The sequence below is a fragment of the Drosophila guanche genome, unplaced genomic scaffold (assembly GCF_900245975.1).
Source record: "Drosophila guanche unplaced genomic scaffold, DGUA_6, whole genome shotgun sequence".
In the NCBI taxonomy this organism is placed as follows: domain Eukaryota; kingdom Metazoa; phylum Arthropoda; class Insecta; order Diptera; family Drosophilidae; genus Drosophila; species Drosophila guanche.
Window position 1 is genome coordinate 466884 of NW_022995764.1, and position 19091 is coordinate 485974.

General features: G+C 41.5%; 1 protein-coding gene across 2 annotated transcripts; it reads right to left on the bottom strand.

Moving 5' to 3' along the window:
* Window positions 1-456: 456 nt before the first annotated feature.
* LOC117591078 lies at window positions 457-855 on the bottom strand. Of its 2 annotated transcripts, none has more exons than XM_034284179.1 (2): window positions 768-855; window positions 457-710 (listed from the first exon to the last, which is right to left on the bottom strand). In XM_034284179.1, exon 2 carries the CDS (start codon window positions 695-697, stop codon window positions 548-550), a length of 150 nt encoding a protein of 49 aa, XP_034140070.1. In that variant the 5' UTR covers window positions 698-710; window positions 768-855; the 3' UTR covers window positions 457-547. The 2 variants fall into 2 exon arrangements, with proteins under 2 accessions (XP_034140070.1, XP_034140071.1); XM_034284180.1 differs by having other exon boundaries at window positions 457-713.
* Between the last annotated feature and the right edge of the window lie 18236 nt (window positions 856-19091).

Below are 19091 nucleotides of genomic sequence, written 5' to 3' on the forward strand. Positions count from 1 at the left end.
GCAGCACAGAAGAGCAGGATACTTGCGGCTTTTGGGGGCTGCCTCAGTCTCAGCAAAACGATTTAATGCCTCGTGACAGATTTCTCACTTGAACTTATGATGACGGGGCGGTGTCACAATTTGAGGCTGATAATATGTTAATGAGGTTTGTTTATTTGATTTATATTCCTCTTGTCAAGCGCCCTAAGGTGTCGTAGCTACAGGCGAGACGAGACGTCTTCGTCCTGCTTCATTCGTTGTGGTTTGTTGCCTCCTGCTGACGGATGTTCATTCAAATCACAGTCAATTGGAAGTTAATCGCTTGTCCGCCAGAGATTTTCCCCCCTCACTCACTTGCAATTGTGAGTATAAATTTAAAGGATTTGGTTTTTTTCTTTTCCACTCAATGATTATTGATCGAATGATCTTCGAATGGCTGAAAGGGGAAGCCTAAATAATACACAAACGAACTCCAAGTGCTTCCGACCACTCTTAAAATTATTATTATTCTAATTTGAAGAAACAAAGTCTCTCATTTTGTCAGAATAATTTTGAATGCAGATTGCTCCTAAAATAACTTGCGTATCATTTTGGGCACAAAGCGTATCAGGGCACAGGTCACAGCAAATAATAAAATGTTGGCCTTCACCTCCAACTTGGCACGTTCCTCTGCCTCACGCGAACCGTGATGCATAAAGTGTGGCAATGCAGGCATCATTTTGATTGTGGAGCTGCTGAAATTGATTGACTTTCATTTTACTACTATTCAGTTATTTACTTTAACTTACGTTTGAAATGTTCTTTCAAATTAGCTGTAATTTTTTTTGTTAGCTGCTTCGTGCGACTGTCGAGAAAGTTATGAGAAAATGACTATTACAAAACTTTGGCACGTAAATCAGGGCTAGGTTTGAAATCAGAAACCAGGTCTACTTGGGTTATAAAAATACCAAAATCTTACAACCTTACAAATTAAATTCTGTGTTCAATATATTATATTTATTTCCGGTACTCGAAGAGTAATGTGGTATATTGTATTTGTGCGAGTACCGGTTGTATGTAACGCATAGAAGGAAACGTTTCCGACCCAATAAAGTATATATCTTCTTGACCAGCATCAATAGCCGAGTCGATTGAGCCATGTCTGTCTGTCCGGCTGTCCGTCCGTCCGTCTTGTTTGTCGGCTAGTTCTCAGAGGCTATAAGAGCTAGAGTCACCAAATTTTGGCTCCAGACTGCTGTGTGTTCACACTGAAACCACTGTATTTCAAAAATGAGCCACGCCCCCTTCCGCCCCCGCAAAAGGGCGAAAACCTCCCAAATCTACAGTTTTAAAGATAAAAGAAAACTAAAACCTTCCGTAGTAAATGGCCATATCTATCAGATCCGATCGGATCATTATTATAGCCACAATGGAGACATTTATTTTCCAGTGGCTATTAATCGCCGAGTACCAGGTATAAATACTGCACTGCTGCATTTCTTGATTTTCAACAAGCGTTGAATCGAGTCTAGCACAAAGGTTTGTTGTACAAGATAAGGAAACGGCTACCTTTTCCGTTTTATTTGTTAATCAAATCATATCTGGCTTAAAGTTGCTTTTACGTGCAGCAGAAAAACGATACTTCATAACTACTTCTCATCAACGCAGGCGTCCCACAAGGAAGCGTATTGGGACCAATTCTCTACACCCTATATACGGCCGACATGCCAGTTACAAACAACTGCACTGTTGCACAAGCATATCTTTAAATGAAGCTTCTGTTCCTGCAGAGTGAGCTAAGCCTAATTGAAGACTGGTTCCTTCGATGGAAAATTAGAATAAACTCCCTGAAATCCGTCCAAATAACGTTTTCATTAAGACCAGGTAACTGCCCAAATGTTACACTTAACGGCTCACCAATTCCACAAAGTACATGTGTAAAGTATCTCGGCTTGCATCTCGACCGCAGATTAACATGGAAAACCCAAATTAAAGCAAAAAGTCAACAACTTAGACTTAAAACACTAAAGGGTTGATAAGTCGAAAATCAGAAACCAATTTGGAAAACAAAATTCGCCTCTACAAATTCATACTGACGCCTGTTTGGACCTACGCTATACAGCTCTGGGGGATTAAAGAAGAAATAAATTAAACTAGTAAGAAATACATCGAAAGACTCCATAACCACGAAAATAATTTAGCCTTAAGTCTATTAGACAACAGCTTAACAGTAAGAAGACTAAAAAGAAACCACATTCTCGATCTCCCCGATAGATAAATCCAACAAAATCAAAAATCCAACAAATCAAATAACAGCAGTGCTCATTGGAAAACTGATATTTCTGTTAATTTAATATTAATTGTTCAATTTACTTATTGTTTAAACAGACAGATTGTAAATTAAAAGAGAAAAAAATGTAATTAATAACAAGCTCTCTTTTTTTTAATATTCAGGATTATTTTTAAGTTGAGTGAAATCTGCCATTCTTGCGCATTCCTAGAGGTGAAGAAAAAATTTTTTTATGAGGGCATGATCATTCCAAAATCACCCACTGTGTTTTCTCTAAGGCCTAAGTCAAATACTTACCATGTTTAGCGGGCATTAGTCTGAGCAAATAGGAAAAGGAACGTGTTTGGACCGCAAGCAGATGAATTCCTGCAGCAGTGGAACGAATACAGGAGAATGGTGGACAACCTGCAAGGACAACGAATTATGAGGCAGGCGTCCACTCAGAGAGCAGTTGCGCATTACTCCGGAGGGGGTACGTCTAGGGCACAGGCTCCAAAGCAAAACTGCAATTCGTCCTCGGGGCCTTTTTTGTGTTAATAATAAATAAACGGGCCGTGCCAGCTCTTCTTCCGTAGATGGTGCCCGGCCCTAGGCTTCTGCTGCTCCTCCTCCCGGTTGTGTTTTGGACACACCGGAGCGCCTTTTAATGGACGAATGGAGGCGGCCCAGGCCCAGGGCTCTAGGGATGGGAGGAAGAGCACACCTTTTCCCTGGCAGCATGTGTGACACCCGTTACCCGTACCTTAACGTACCCCTCTGTGGCAGGAACTTGCTCTCTCCCCTTCTCTCACTTGCTTGAAATACGGCATTTGCTCGTCCATCTTTTGATTTAGCACCGACATAAAAATGATTTATCAGTGACATTAAAATAATGCACACTGTGGCCCATTGTATGTGCGAATGGATTTTCGCGCCTTTTTGTTCTCGTTGCGAGTCGGTTGGTCGGTTGGCCCTTTGCAACAGCAGCAGAAGTAGCTCCTGCCACTGCCACTCTGTGGTGCACATCGCACATTTACCCCCTAGACCTAGAGAGCCATGGAGAGCTTTCATACACAACCAGCCAAACAGCCAACCAGCCAACCCCTGGCTGCATCCAAACACTCCTAGTTGGCCCTCTCAAACAGATGTCCGTCCATCCGATTGTCCGTCCGCTCGTGGGGTCTGTGTCAGTCTTTGTATGCTGCCGTCAGCCGAATGTTTTACGAACGAGGTGTTTGTGACTGAGTCTCCACCGCATTTGCCGGAGTGGAAAGGTTGAGGGAGTGCACCTATTCGAAAAGCCCCTGCCCTGAAGCTGCCTTGCTGCTGGAGCATTATAAATGTAAACTTTTAGGCGATTATCGCGCTCTCTTTCTAGCTGGCAGGCCAGGCGGAATGTGAAACGCCAGTGTGCGAAAGCCGCACTTCGGAAAGATTTTGAAAGATTTGAAAAGTACGTAAGAGAAATGGCGAAGGCTAATTACTAAGGGAAGTGATCTTTTACAGGAAGCATTTTCTAATCGAGTGCAATGAGCACCAAGCTCAATTCTTGTGGGTTTTTTATACCCGATACTCGAAGAGTAATTGTATGTCGACTTGAATATATTCACTATCTTTCTTTAAATTCTCTTCCTTCTGCATATTTTCTTCGAGTGTACTTTCTCAGCAATTTGAAATGTGCCATAATTTGCACCCAGATGTGTGACACAGCAGCAGAAGCAGCAGCGCACCAGAGACGGCTGGTTGGCTATCAACTGGAACGCGACTAGGATGTGGATGTGCCATCATGCCACACTCACACTCCTAGAATGGACGACAGCATATGCCCCCGTGCGGAGCCTGGAACTCATTAGAGCGGGCGTCCCTCTTCCTGCCACCCTTCCTCTGTTTGTGTGTGTGTTTGTGGTGGAAATGGGGTGGGTGAGGAGGAGGGCGGGGGGGTTAATGAGGACAGAACATGAGGAGCCATGGTGATGGCGCAGGAGCTGCACCAGCAGGACAGTAGATAGGACATGGACATGTGCATGCACATCTGCAGACGTCGCTGATTTCCTGGGCTCCCAATCTCAGTGCGGCTCCCCGCTCCCCGTTCCCGATGCCCCATACCCCATGCTCCAGACCAGTTGGCAGCGTCAGCATAATTTCCTGATGCTAAATGCCAAACGCAGGACGAACAGGACGAAGCAACGAGCCAGCCGAGCACTTAAGCCCATCCGCCGCCGTTTGCCATTCGACGACTCTCGACTGACCGACTGGTACCGAATGGGGCAGCTGACGGGAAAATGAGGAAAAGTAGATTGGCCAGGGCCAGGGATTGGGAGTAACCCGAATGGGGACAGGGACACGGATACGACGAGGGCAGAGGCACAGAGTGATGGCCTGCCTGCCTCTGCCTGCTGTAGTTGTAGTTGTAGTTGTGGCTCTGTGTCATTGTCTTGCTTTGGGGCACAGGAGCAGCAAGTGGAGGCTGTACTAACAGCAGAAGGAGGGATTCGTCGGGTGGCAGCACCAGGACGACCCACCAGCATCAGGGCAATTTAGAGAACGGAGCAGACACACACACCGACACACCTGTTTTTGGGTAATTTATCTCGAAGAATTATTATTTCAAATATTTTGGTGGGCAGGAGAGCAGAGGAGGACAGAGCGAGAGATCCCAGAGAGAATAAAACACACACGCAGAGTGAGGAAGAGAGAAAGAGAGAGAGAGAGGGGAGGAGCGACGCACCGAAATAAAAGGACTTTAAAATGGTCATTTGATATGAATTATGCGCGTTGGTGCAATTACAGGAACTCCCCCAGACCCAGAGACAAACCCAAGCACAGACTCCCCGCTGGAAAGCCCAAACATATAAAGAGAAGACCCTTAACCATGTCCTCCACCATTACTCACTACATTTTTCTATGGGAACTGGGGGGACTGGGGAGTACTATGCTGTGTGATGCCTTTTGTCTGACGCTGTGATGCGGTTGTCTGACGCTTAAAAGAGGCGGAGCTCTGCTTGTTTGGCTTGTTTACTGGCCAGCAGTCTCCGTCCTGCTCCTCCTGCGGCTGCCTCATTTGGGTGTTGGACTTGGACTTCATCGTTAAATAATTAAATCAGCTGCTAGACTAATATATTTCTCTTAATTGCGAGTAACTCATTGCCAGAAGAGTGAGATAGAGAGAGCCATTTGGCCATCCCATTTGTGATTTATGTGCCATATAAATAGCGCCAATAGCTAATATTGCTGATGGGCTGCATATGGTGGGCGCCCAAAACGGATTTTTGGTGGAGCACCACCAAATAAATGGCTTGCCAGGGATTGTGCCAGAAAACCAGTATACGCTAGAGAGGCTCGAAGGGGGGAAATCTGTTGATATATTGAGTTGTGTGAAATAGTTTCGAGGGATTGTATAGATTGAACTGAAATAGAATAAAGCTTATTAGAAGGTTTTACTTTATTTTAGCCATCATTTTATTCAACTGTGCAGCAGAAAACCGATAGTTCATCACTACTTCTCATCAACTCAGGCGTCCCACAAGGAAGCGTATTGGGACCAATTCTCTACACCCTATATACGGCCGACATGCCAGTTACAAACAACTGCACTGTTGCAACATATGCTGATGATACAGCCGTTTTAGCCACAAGCACATCTATAAATGAAGCTTCTGAACTCCTGCAGAGTGAGCTAAGCCTAATTGAAGACTGGTTCCTTCGATGGAAAATTAGAATAAACTCCCTGAAATCCGTCCAAATAACGTTTTCATTAAGACCAGGTAACTGCCCAAATGTTACACTTAACGGCTCACCAATTCCACAAAGTACCTGTGTGAAGTATCTCGGCTTGCATCTCGACCGCAGATTAACATGGAAAAACCACATTAAAGCAAAATGTCAACAACTTAGACTTAAAACACTAAAAATGTCCTGGCTGATTAGTCGAAAATCAGAAACCACTTTGGAAAACAAAATTCGCCTCTACAAATCCATACTGAAGCCTGTTTGGACCTACGCTATACAGCTTTGGGGAACTGCTAGCAACTCAAATATTGAAATACTTCAGCGTTACCAATCAAAAACTTTGCGACAAATTGTCAATGCTCCGTTTTACGTATCTAATGCAAACATCCACAAAGATCTGAATATTCCAACCATTAAAGAAGAAATAAAGAAAACTAGTAAGAAATACATCGACAGACTCCACAACCACGAAAATAATTTAGCCTTAAGTCTATTAGACAATAGCCTAACAGTAAGAAGACTGAAAAGATACCACATTCTCGATATCCCTGATAGATAAATTTAACAAACTAAAAAGATGTTATANTGCAACATATGCTGATGATACAGCCGTTTTAGCCACAAGCACATCTATAAATGAAGCTTCTGAACTCCTGCAGAGTGAGCTAAGCCTAATTGAAGACTGGTTCCTTCGATGGAAAATTAGAATAAACTCCCTGAAATCCGTCCAAATAACGTTTTCATTAAGACCAGGTAACTGCCCAAATGTTACACTTAACGGCTCACCAATTCCACAAAGTACCTGTGTGAAGTATCTCGGCTTGCATCTCGACCGCAGATTAACATGGAAAAACCACATTAAAGCAAAATGTCAACAACTTAGACTTAAAACACTAAAAATGTCCTGGCTGATTAGTCGAAAATCAGAAACCACTTTGGAAAACAAAATTCGCCTCTACAAATCCATACTGAAGCCTGTTTGGACCTACGCTATACAGCTTTGGGGAACTGCTAGCAACTCAAATATTGAAATACTTCAGCGTTACCAATCAAAAACTTTGCGACAAATTGTCAATGCTCCGTTTTACGTATCTAATGCAAACATCCACAAAGATCTGAATATTCCAACCATTAAAGAAGAAATAAAGAAAACTAGTAAGAAATACATCGACAGACTCCACAACCACGAAAATAATTTAGCCTTAAGTCTATTAGACAATAGCCTAACAGTAAGAAGACTGAAAAGATACCACATTCTCGATATCCCTGATAGATAAATTTAACAAACTAAAAAGATGTTATATATAATAGCAGGGCTCATTGGAAAACTGCTATTTCTGTTAATTGAATATTAATTATACAATTTACTTATTGTTTAAAAACAGATTGTAAATATAAAGAGAGAGAAAAAAAAAAAAAAAAAATTTTATTCAACTTTTATGATTCCCAAAACTAGGCAAAACTTACTCGGTGGAAGAATCAATGAAAAATCAACAAAAATGTTAAAATTAATTGCCGCGACACCCAGAAAATGTCCTGCCAAAAGGGGGAAAGAACAAAAATATAAAGGGAAAAATTGAAAATGAACGAAATGTAAAAATAATCGGCAATAAATTTAGCAAAGCGTCGAAAACGGCACACACACAGACAGAAAGTAAAGAGAAGAATGAGAGAATTGCGGAAGGAAGACTAAAACGGGGCAGAAATTCGGCCACGCCAAGAACTCATAGTTCAATGTCCTGGACAGGCGACGCCTGATGCCTGCCTGCCTGCATGCTGAACCGTTTCTAGGGTGGAAGTGGATGCGGGCTAGGTTCGTGGCAACCACAGCATTTATAATAAATTGAATTGCAATAACTCAACTTCAATCAAAAATCATAATTCATGGCGTCCGACAGGCCAGAACCAGCACCAAACTGCAGACAGGGAGAGAGGGAGTCGAACAAACAATCGACGACTGTTGGCGAATCCTTGAGCTCTGGCACTGGTTCTGATTCGATCCTCCGGCTGTCCTGCCAGAGTATGTGTGGGTTTTCTTTCCGCTTTTTCATATACTCTTTCTGTAATGTTTAACGCTTTTTTGTAGAAGAAAGACAAAAACCCAAGTCTGCTCCTTCAGTAATAGCCTTCAAGGAACGCAGCAGAGATTATTCAAGTGTATTTCTTTCTTCGGTTAAGCATTTTCTAGCGTTATTTTTTTTATTGCCTCACAAGTTGCATTGGCGACGCAGCCGAAAATTATAAATCTACAATTTGACATGAAGACGCGCGCACATGGTGGCATAGTGGCATGGTGGCTCGGCGTGCTCTCTCTTTGTGTGTGTGTGTGTGTGTATGTGTGAGTGGTTGCAAGAAATGGATTTATAGACGAAGACATAAATACAAGTGCCACATCGGTCGCTGCTGAAGGAGTGCTGTGGAGTGCTGCTGCTGCATCGAATCGACTGGCCGAAGACACTGAGAAAAACATTGAAAATGCCTCAGACCCATACATACAGCACACACCCAGGCAAAGGCGGAACACGCTCAAAGTCCATAAATATCCTGCCACTTTTCCGCCTGCAAACCTCCTTAAATCCTCCCTCGGCACTGGGTAACGCATTTTAGGTGAAAATAATCACCGCTTCACATGAAATCATTTGGCCCACAACCGAATGCCAAAAAGGAAAAGCAAGCAGCGCCAAAATTGGATACTACCAAGGACCATCATCATCCAACCCATTCCCTCATTTACCAGAATAAGATTGAAATAAATTCAATGTTCGCCCGCATATCAAGGACAAACAAAGTGACATTTTTCTCCCTGATTTAGAAATCATTTAAACGATCTTAGCCTTGATTTGTGGAGAACACAAGAGGAACGACCATTTCATCATGTTGGAGTTTAATGTGTCAAAAGATTGTACGTCGGGTAACAATTTATGTGGATCCGCAAAAAGTAAGTTCGCTGTAAATGGCTACCGAATTTTAGATTTTGAATAGTTTTTTTTTCTTCCTTATTTTTATTTGATATTCATGAATCATAAACATGGTAAAATAAATCTCCTAGCATCAACAAAAGAAAGGAAATTATCTCTCCTCTAAAGGCTATAAAGAAAGCAGCAGAAAAGAAAGAGCCATTTTGTCAAATTTCCGTTGGTCCTTGAATGGTTGAAAAGTACTTTAGTTTTTTATACCCGGTACTCGAAGAGTAAATAGGGAATATTGTATTTGTGTGAATAACGGTTGTATGTAGCTCATAGAAGGAAACGTTTCCGACCCCATAAAGTATATATATTATTGATAAGCATCAATAGCCGAGTCGATAGAGCCATGTCTGTCTGTCCGCCTGTCCGTCCGTCCGTCTTGTTTGTCGGCTAGTTCTCAGAGACTATAAGAGCTAGAGCAAAAGGTCGAAAACCTCCCAAACCTACAGTTTTGAAGATAAAAGAAAACTAAAAACGCCATTCCGTAGGGAATGACGATATCAATCAGATCATTGATTGGGATCCGATTGGATAATTATTATAGCCAGAGTGAAGAAATTAATTTGCAGTGGCTAAGCCCACCCTGTCCTGCAGCTTTTGTTGTTCAATTCACATTCTCTCATTCGCACTCTGCTTCTGCTTCACTCGGCCTCTGCCTCTGCCGCCCCTCTGCCTTTGCCTCTGCCGACTTTTAACCCACCCCGTCACGCAGCTTAGATTTGTTTTTTTTTTTGTGTGCGAGTCTGCAGTGTGTGGGTCTAGGGAAGGGTGGCGAGCTAAAGGAGCGTGTTGGCGTGAGTAGTGTTGTTGGTGCATATGACAGATGAAGAAAAAATGTAAAATTTGACAAATAACCGCTAAGGTGCAGATGTAGTACTGAGTGCCGGGTATAAAAGTTGTGACGCGTAAGAAGCGTCTCACACGTCCCTTCTCGTTTTTTTTTGTACAACGAAGTTTTTATTCTCTGGGCTTTACTTTTCTAAATAGATAATTAAAAATTTATAAAATTCTGACTGAATTGAAAGAATGCTCAAATGAATTTAATAAATGAATATATAGGTTTTCAAGCATATTCTTCATGATATTGAACCCTTTGAAAACCCGCCACATATTGCGGCGGTAATTTATCATTTACTCTAACTCTTAGTCTGAAATTTTAATTATTAAATCCTTGCCAAAATGATAAAATGTGTCTTAGGCGTACTTTTGACATTCCACTTGAATGTAAAAATCAGAATTAGACAAAATATTTTAAAACATATTGACAAATTCATTTTAAAATATTTCAAATATTTGTCTTCATTCCATTTTTGGTGTCCAAAATGTTCAGTAAAATATTTTCTTCTAATAAGTATTCTTGTCTGGACGTTGATATGCAATGACTGCACCATGAAGTGGCCCATGCGACACCAAGCCCAAGTCTGTTATGCGCGGAACCCAGCAGAACGCAGCCCTCCTCCCGCCCAACCGACCGAGGGGCGCTGCCGCATGACGCGCGGCGCTATGAACCGAACCGGTCTGGACTGAACCAACATTAACTGAAGTACCTGGTCAATGCGGACTCATAGTCGTGCGACCATCCAATTTTAATGGTCCAATTGAATACCAAAAAAAGTATATATATATATTTTTCTTCAGTAATTGATGTCTAAAGCATTTTTATTTTTAAGTATAAACAAGGAATTATTGTTAATCACTATTTGGTTCAGGCGAAGTCTTGTCTAGTGTAGACAAAATTACTTTCGAAAATATAGAGCATGCAGAATTTTTAACACTCATCTTCGGTTATTTAGGCGTTTCATGCCATTAGCCCTTAGGGTTAGTCTTAACTCTTAAAATAACACTAACTTATAAGGACAAGAAGTGGGAAGCCCCTTCAAAATCCACACCTAAAAAATCGTGTTCCAAAAATATTTACTGTAATTACTTATATTAATTTTTCCATTGCCCTCGTCCACAGGGTATCCCAGCGCCCTAATACTTTTGAAAATCCTTCTGCAAAGTATTTTAATGTTTACTTATATGTAGACTTTGTTGTGGTTTTTGTTGCTGTATTATTTCAAAGAGGACGCGACCCCAAAGGGTCAAAAAGGGGGCGGATGTTCGTCGCCGGATTTCGGTGTAGCTAGTATATTTTTTCTAGTGTCATGAAAAAAAGGAAAGTACGCAACACCATTGGTCCGTACAGAGGAGAGCTGTGGAGATCCCAGAGTAAAAGGACATTCAACAAAAGGGCAGGGCGGAAGTAATTTACAATTTGGTAAAAGAAATGAAAATCAGACATAAAGGCAAACCCAGAAACGCGGGCAGGATCACAGGATGTGTCTGGCCGCGACGTAAATTGACAAGATTTATTTTCAATTAAAACAAGCGCAGCGTAATGCGTCTTTTTTGCAGGAAGACACTTTTATTTGCAGGCAGAATTTTATATTTCATCTCAATTACCAATAAATCAAAAGCGGTCGACGCATTTCAACATTTTGCACATTTTCGGAAAGGAACATTTTATGCGAAAAGTTGACAGGGCGACAAGGAGACACCCCAAAGCCGCAACCGCATACACATCAGTAGCAGCAGCGTTGATGAATTACAAAGGACATGCATCTGCAGGCCAGGCAGGGAGTATATTGTACATATGTATGTACATAGCCGGTCAAGGACACGCAAAAGGATTGGCTGCACGTCGACGTGCAATAATTTCACATGTCCTGGGGAGTAACACCCAGTAACAAAAGAAGCAAAGGAATGAATGTGCATCCCGCCGAAGGTAGAAGGGACAGATACACTTTGCAGGCAGGCTTTCTGCCTCATATTTATACCCGGTACTCGAAGAGTAAATAGGGTATATTGTATGTGTGCGAATAACGGTTGTATGTAACGAACAGAATAAACCGTTTCCGACCCCATAAAGTATATATTTTCTTGATCAGCATAAATAGCCGAGTCGATAGAGCCATGTCTGTCTGTCCGTCCGTCTTGTTGGGCGCCTGGAGCTCAAAGACCATAAGAGCTAGAGCCACCTAATTTTGCATCCAGACTTCTGTATGCTCACACTGCTACAAGTGTATTTCAAAAATTAGACCCGCCCCCTTCCGCCCCCGCAAAATGGCGAAAACCTCCCAAACCTACATACCTATTTCGAAGATACAAGAAAACTAAAAACGCCATTCCGTAGGGAATGGCCATATCTATCAGATCACCAAATTGGGATCGGATTGGATCATTATTATGGCCATAATGAAGAAATTAATTTGCAGCGCCTAAACCCACCCCGTCCCGCAGCTTATATTTGTTTTTTGCACATCCTCTCACACTCTGCTTCGCGCAGACACGTCTCTGCCTCTGCCGCGTCTCTGCCCTGACTCTGCATCGTGTTGCTGTAGAGGAGGGTGGCGAGCTAAAGGAGCGTATTGGCGTGAGTAGTGTTGTTGATGAAGATGATAGATGAAGAACAAATGTAAAATTTGACAAATAACCGCTAAGGTGCAGATGTAGTACTGAGTGCCGGGTATAAAAGTTGTGACGCGTAAGAAGCGTCTCACACGTCCCTTCTCGTTTTATTTCTTTGTTCTTTACTGTTCTGCTAACATATAGGAAAAAGAATGTTACCCCCTTAAAGAGCATTAAGAGAAAAGAAACAAGAAAAAAGCGAAGAGTGTGGTAGGATGACAGGGGGGGAGAGAGAGATATGCTGAAGTGGGATGCAGTGCAGCCGCCTCTCATTGTTGTCCCTGGTTATTTATGGCCCATTAAGGCAAGCGGCAATTGCACATGTGTTCTTCACACTGACAAAACACACCTCGTGCGTCAGTCTACAGTGTATGTGTGTGCCAGCAAAGTCCTTCTTGTTCTTTGATTCGAACTGATTTCCCTTTTAATTGTTTCGCCCAGCAGCACAAATGCTAATAATTACACCTTCCTAAAGGCCAACTGCAACTGCCTGATTCGACAAGAGTGCGGGAACATGGGGATGTTCCTTTGTCTAATAATCAGAAGATATAATTCATTTAAATCGTGTTACTCCAGCGGAATTTATGACAGTTACCCGAAACCCACACGCACGCAAAAAACAATTATATAGACTTCTCCTTCGACTGCCAGTGCTACTGTGTGCCCCCATTCCGTGGCTCATTTAATTGCCATTGGCCAAAGGATGCGAATGGAGACATTAGAAAAATCTGTCGCCGTAAGGACACAAGTCACACGTCGTTCTGCTCTAACTGGAGGTCGTTAAATTGTTAGAATTGCAATGGGCGAACGTAATGGGAGGAAGAAATTGATACGGATATGGTGCCATGGATGTGTCGAAGGATCGTGCTCATACAAATCTTTCAGTTCACATGTGCTGCCCCAAAAGTTTATGGGATTTGACAAAAGAGACAGCTGGGCCATGGATTGAACTGGAATCAATGGAGAGACTGCAAAGAATTAGCCAGAAAATAACAACATAAATATAAGAGTGCTATAATCTTCACTGTACCTCCAGTCGTGGTATCTATCCTACGATTTCTGTGTGCAAATCATTGCAAGAATAACGGAATAAGAAACGAGAAGAGACGTGTGAGACGTTTCTTACGCGTCACAATTTTTATACCCGGCACTCAGTACTACATCTGCACCTTAGCGGTTATATGTCAAATTTTAAATTTTTTCTTCATTTGTCATCTAGGTCTACAACACTTCTCACGCCAACACGCTCCGTTAGCTCGCCCCCTTCCCTAGACACACACACACACTCTGCAGAGGCCGAGGCAGCGCCCACACACAAAAAAAAACCAACTATAAGCTGCGGCACAGGGTGGGTTAAAAATCGGCAGAGGCAGAGGGACGGCAGAGGCAGAGGCCGCATAATGCAGAAGCAGAGTGTGAATGAGAGAATTTGCAAAAAACAAATATAAGCTGCGGGACGGGGTGGGTTTAGTCACTGGAAATTAATTTCTTCATTGTGGCTATAATAATAACCCAATCGGATCCCAATTTGGTGATCTGATAGATATGGTCACTCCCTACGGAATGGCATTTTTAGTTTTCTGTTATCTTCAAAATTGTAGAAGGTTTTCGATCTTTTGCGGCGGCGGAAGGGGGCGTGGCTCATTTTTGAAATACACTTGTAACAGTATGAGAATACAGAAGTCTTAATGCAAATTTTGGTGGCTCTAGCTCATATGGTCTCTGAGCTCCAGGCGCTCAACAAGACGGACGGACCGACAAACATGGCTCTATCGGATGATGTTAAACTCTGTGTCCAGTATAAGGACATTTCATTTCACTCTCGCTTGCAATCTGATCTCAATAGCTTTCAGTCATGGTGCTGTGCAAGTATGTTACAACTTAATGCCTCGAAGTGCCATGTAAAGAGTTTTTATCGCTCCAGCCCCTTCCTGGATCCTTACACCCTCTGCGGTAGTTCTCTTGAGAGAATTACATTGGATGATGATCTAGGTGTTAAACTAGACCCCAAGTTAAAGTTTTCTGAACACATTTAAACCATGGTAAATAAATCCATGGGTGTGCTTGGGTTTATAAAGAGGTGGTCAAAGGAATTTGATGACCCCTATATAACGAAGACTCTCTATATCTCGCTTGTTCGTCCGATTTTAGAATACGGCTCATGTGTATGGTGCCCTCAGTACAACATACATCAGGACCGTATTGAATCAGTACAGAAAAACTTTTTGTTATTTGCCCTACGGGGCCTCAACTGGGATGCAACTGTGAGACTGCCATCCTACAGTAGTAGACTTATTTTAATAAATCTTCCACCCTTAGTTAGTCGTAGAAAAATGCTTGGTGTAATTTTTATGTACAACTTGATCAAGGGGGATGTAGACAGCTCCGACTAGCCTACCTCTCCCGTAGTTAGTTTCATTTTAGTTTTGTCTTGTTTCTGATTTTGGTAATTTTTGCTTGATTAGCTATAGTAGCTCTAGTCTAGTTGTGTTTAGTTCTAATTTTCCTCGAATATTAGCCTAACATCTATCTCTCCTGCATGCTCGCGACCGGTTCGGTTAATCGCGCCGCGCGTTATGCATCAGCGCCCCTCGGTCGGTCGGGCTGAAGGTGGGCTGCGTTCTTCTGGGTTCCGCGCGTAACAGGCTTTGCCTTGGTGTCGCATGGGCCACTTGATGGTGCAGTCATTGCATATCAACGTCCAGAGAAAAGCTATTGTCTAATAGTTTTAAGGCTAAATTATTTTCGTGGTTGTGGAGTCTGTCGATGTATTTCTTATTAGTTTTCTATATTTCTTCTTTAATGGTTGGAATATTAAGATCTTTGTGGATATTTGCATTAGATACGTAATACGGAGCATTGACAATGTGCCGCGAAGTTTTTGATTGGTAACGCTGAAGTATCTCAATATTTGAGTTGCTAGCAGTCCCCCAGAGCTGTATAGCCTAGGTCCAAACAGGCTACGGATTTGTAGAGGCGAATTTTGTTTTCCAAAGTGGTTTCTGATTTTCGACCCTTTAGTGTTTTAGGTCTAAGTTGTTGACTTTTTGCTTTAATGTGGGTTTTCCATGTTAATCTGCGGTCGAGATGCAAGCCGAGATACTTCACACAGGTACTTTGTGGAATTGGTGAGCCGTTATGTGTAACATTTGGGCAGTTACCTGGTCTTAATGAAAACGTTATTTGGACGGATTTCAGGGAGTTTATTCTAATTTTCCATCGAAGGAACCAGTCTTCAATTAGGCTTAGCTCACTCTGCAGGAACAGAAGCTTCATTTAAAGATATGCTTGTGCAACAGTGCAGTTGTTTGTAACTGGCATGTCGGCCGTATATAGGGTGTAGAGAATTGGTCCCAATACGCTTCCTTGTGGGACGCCTGCGTTGATGAGAAGTAGTGATGAAGTATCGGTTTTTTGCTGCACGTAAAAGCATCCTTTAGCCAGATATGATTTGATTAATAAATAGTACGGAGCAGGTAGCCATTCCTTTATCTTGTACAACAAACCTTTGTGTCAGACTCGATCGAACGCTTGTTGAACATCGACAAATGCAGCAGTGCAGTATTTTTTGTTTTCAAATGCCGAAACTATATCATTAATAACACTGTGACATTGCTCAGGGGTCCCGTGACCCCTCCTGAATCCGAATTGGTATTCAGGAATGATGGAAAGTTCGTCTCATTCTCAGTCTCATTCTCTTCAATAGTATTTTTTCAAACACTTTCGAGAATATTGTCAACAGACTAATGGGACGGTATGATGTCAATTCCGTTTCTATTTTGTTTGGCTTTAGGATAATAATGATCTCTGCACATTTCCATTGACTTGGAAAGTGGTCTAGTCTGAGAATCGCCTTAAATATAAGAGTGAGAAACCCAATGCATTTTGGAGGTAAACTTTTTAGGGTGATACCGTCTATTTTATCAGGGCCTGGTGCTTTCTATTGTTCAAGTATTTGATTTCTGTCACAACTTCTTCATATTTGATGCTTTTAATAGGCAAGCTCATTTGGCAGGGTGACTCAAGGAATTTTTCTACTTCAGTCTCTGTTGTATAATTATTTATATCGTTTGGCTGAAACACAGAGTGCAGATGTTGTGCAAATGCTTCCGCTTGTTCATTATTAGACCTACACCAAGTTCCGTTGTTTTTGCGAATATTTATGTTTCNCATCAAGAAATGCAGCAGTGCAGTATTTTTTGTTTTCAAATGCCGAAACTATATCATTAATAACCCTGTGACATTGCTCAGGGGTCCCGTGACCCCTCCTGAATCCGAATTGGTATTCAGGAATGATGGAAAGTTCGTCTAAAATTGGTAACATTCTCTTCAATAGTATTTTTTCAAACACTTTCGAGAAAATTGTCAACAGACTAATGGGACGGTATGATGTCAATTCCGTTTCTATTTTGTTTGGCTTTAGGATAATAATGATCTCTGCACATTTCCATTGACTTGGAAAGTGGTCTAGTCTGAGAATCGCCTTAAATATAAGAGTGAGAAACCCAATGCATTTTGGAGGTAAACTTTTTAGGGTGATACCGTCTATTTTATCAGGGCCTGGTGCTTTCTATTGTTCAAGTATTTGATTTCTGTCACAACTTCTTCATATTTGATGCTTTTAATAGGCAAGCTCATTTGGCAGGGTGACTCAAGGAATTTTTTCTACTTCAGTCTCTGCTATATAATTATTTATATCGTTTGGCTGAAACACAGAGTGCAGATGTTGTGCAAATGCTTCCGCTTGTTCATTATTAGACCTACACCAAGTTCCGTTGCTTTTGCGAATATTTATGTTTCTTTTAGCTGGTTTCTTTAGGTATTTAGTCGCCCTCCATAGATTGTATTCATTGTTGCTGGAATTAGGGTCTAAGTTTCTCAGATACGCAGCTAGAGATTTATTGCGTAAGTTCGACTGCAGTTGTCTAAGCTCAGATGCAGCCTTGCTGTACAATCTTTTGTCAGCAGGGCAGTGAGTTTCTTGCCAGCGTTTTCGCAGATTCCTTTTATTTTGTATTTTTTGTCGAAGTTCGGTTGAAAGGTACAATTGGTTTGGTTGTTGATGATTAAGAGCATGATTCGTGTTTCTGTAGCTCGCATTATGAATTGTATTTGTAAAAAGCTCCACAGCATAGTCTATCTCCTCTCCTGTTTTTAACGAAATGTCCAGGCTTATAGCTGAGTCTTGTAACGGACACGGGAAGTGTCGTCTCGTCAGCACTCTCTGTCTACTAAAGGTTGGCCGGCTAGGCTCAGGGAAAATGGAACTTAAGGTCCACTACCTACTGTGAAGAGCAAGGTGGTTGTGCTCTTCCCTCTTGACCCACCCTCCATGTAGAATAACAAAAGAATATGCCATTATGCTTCTACCCAAAACCTGCCGCTGCTGCCTATGTGCCTTAGGAACCCCTCAAAAAGTCAGATTAGAAATTCATGTTAAATCGTTATGATTTTACTTTGACTTGTATGACTTCAGGTTGTTTGTAACCCCCATTATTTCTACCCTAACCCTTAAAACTATTTTTACTGCATGTGTATATATATGTGGGACTAATTTAATACCTAGGAATTCACGAGAATGATCAAATATGAATAAAAATAATATAATCAAAATATAAAGTAAGAATGAATTAATTAAATGAATTAAATGGCATAATTATAGTGATTGTAGTTAATAATAATTAATTTTATATATGGTTAAGCATGCATGTCTCACTGTGTAGACGCTATTCTCCTGACCCGGAGTGTATGTGTATATATGTGTGTCTACTTACAGACTTTTAAACTGTTTTTAAGCTGTTGGTGTCGTTGGGCCCAATTTCACGTTCGCAATAAAAACTGTTAAAGAAATGTAGAAATATGCAAAATAACAAGAAGCGTGATGAAGAGGTATTTAACCAATACCCTTCCATTTACACAATGAGACCGATGATGCACCCTTTTAGAATCTATTATTAACTAGGCATATATTCCATGTTTTTCTTCTTCTATTTCTAAGTTAATGTCTAGGAATATTTAATATTTTTGAACAATTTTCTTTTCTATTTTTTTTTTCTATCCATAATTTTTCATTAAATTTTCTTTTCTAGATTTTTGTGATTTACTTTTCTTTCCATAAGTGGCTTTTAGAATGTCGGCATCGAACAATTTTAATAACCTGAGAGAAGGAGAGAATAGGTGACATACGGTCAGGTGGGTCTATTTAAGTGCGCATAGGTGTTCAGCCGCAAGGGCAATGACCGCTGAGCTAATTTTTCCACACCCTACATTTGCAAGCACCTACATTTTCTTTACACAAGGCGCGGTGGTTTTATATTATCGTTGTTGTTGAGCGGCTTAGTTGCGCGTGAGATATATATGTATATAAACAACTCGGTCCCGATCGCCAAGTCCATCCGTTTCTCGGCCTGCAGGCAAGGTCCGGTGGCACCAAAAAGAAGGACTGATGATCGTGGTACTGGAGCGGATCACCCTCCGAGACCGAGGGTCAGGCCAGGTCAGCAATTTCCTGTCACACGTGGATCACAACCTATGCACAGTACATACATGGAATTATGTAATAAGGTCACTTTTTCATTTTTTTCCTTCCGTACCAACATGTACCGTACCAACTTTTATGGTTTTGCAAAATTTTCACCACGTTTTTTTTTATGCATATTTTCTACACGCACATTAATTCAGTCTTCCAACTTTGAATGCAATTTTTGTTCTGTGCAGCA

Coding starts and splice junctions, on each gene's coding strand:
- LOC117591078 (XM_034284179.1), bottom strand. CDS start 697: ATGATGCCTGCATTGCCACACTTTATGCATCACGGTTCGCGTGAGGCA.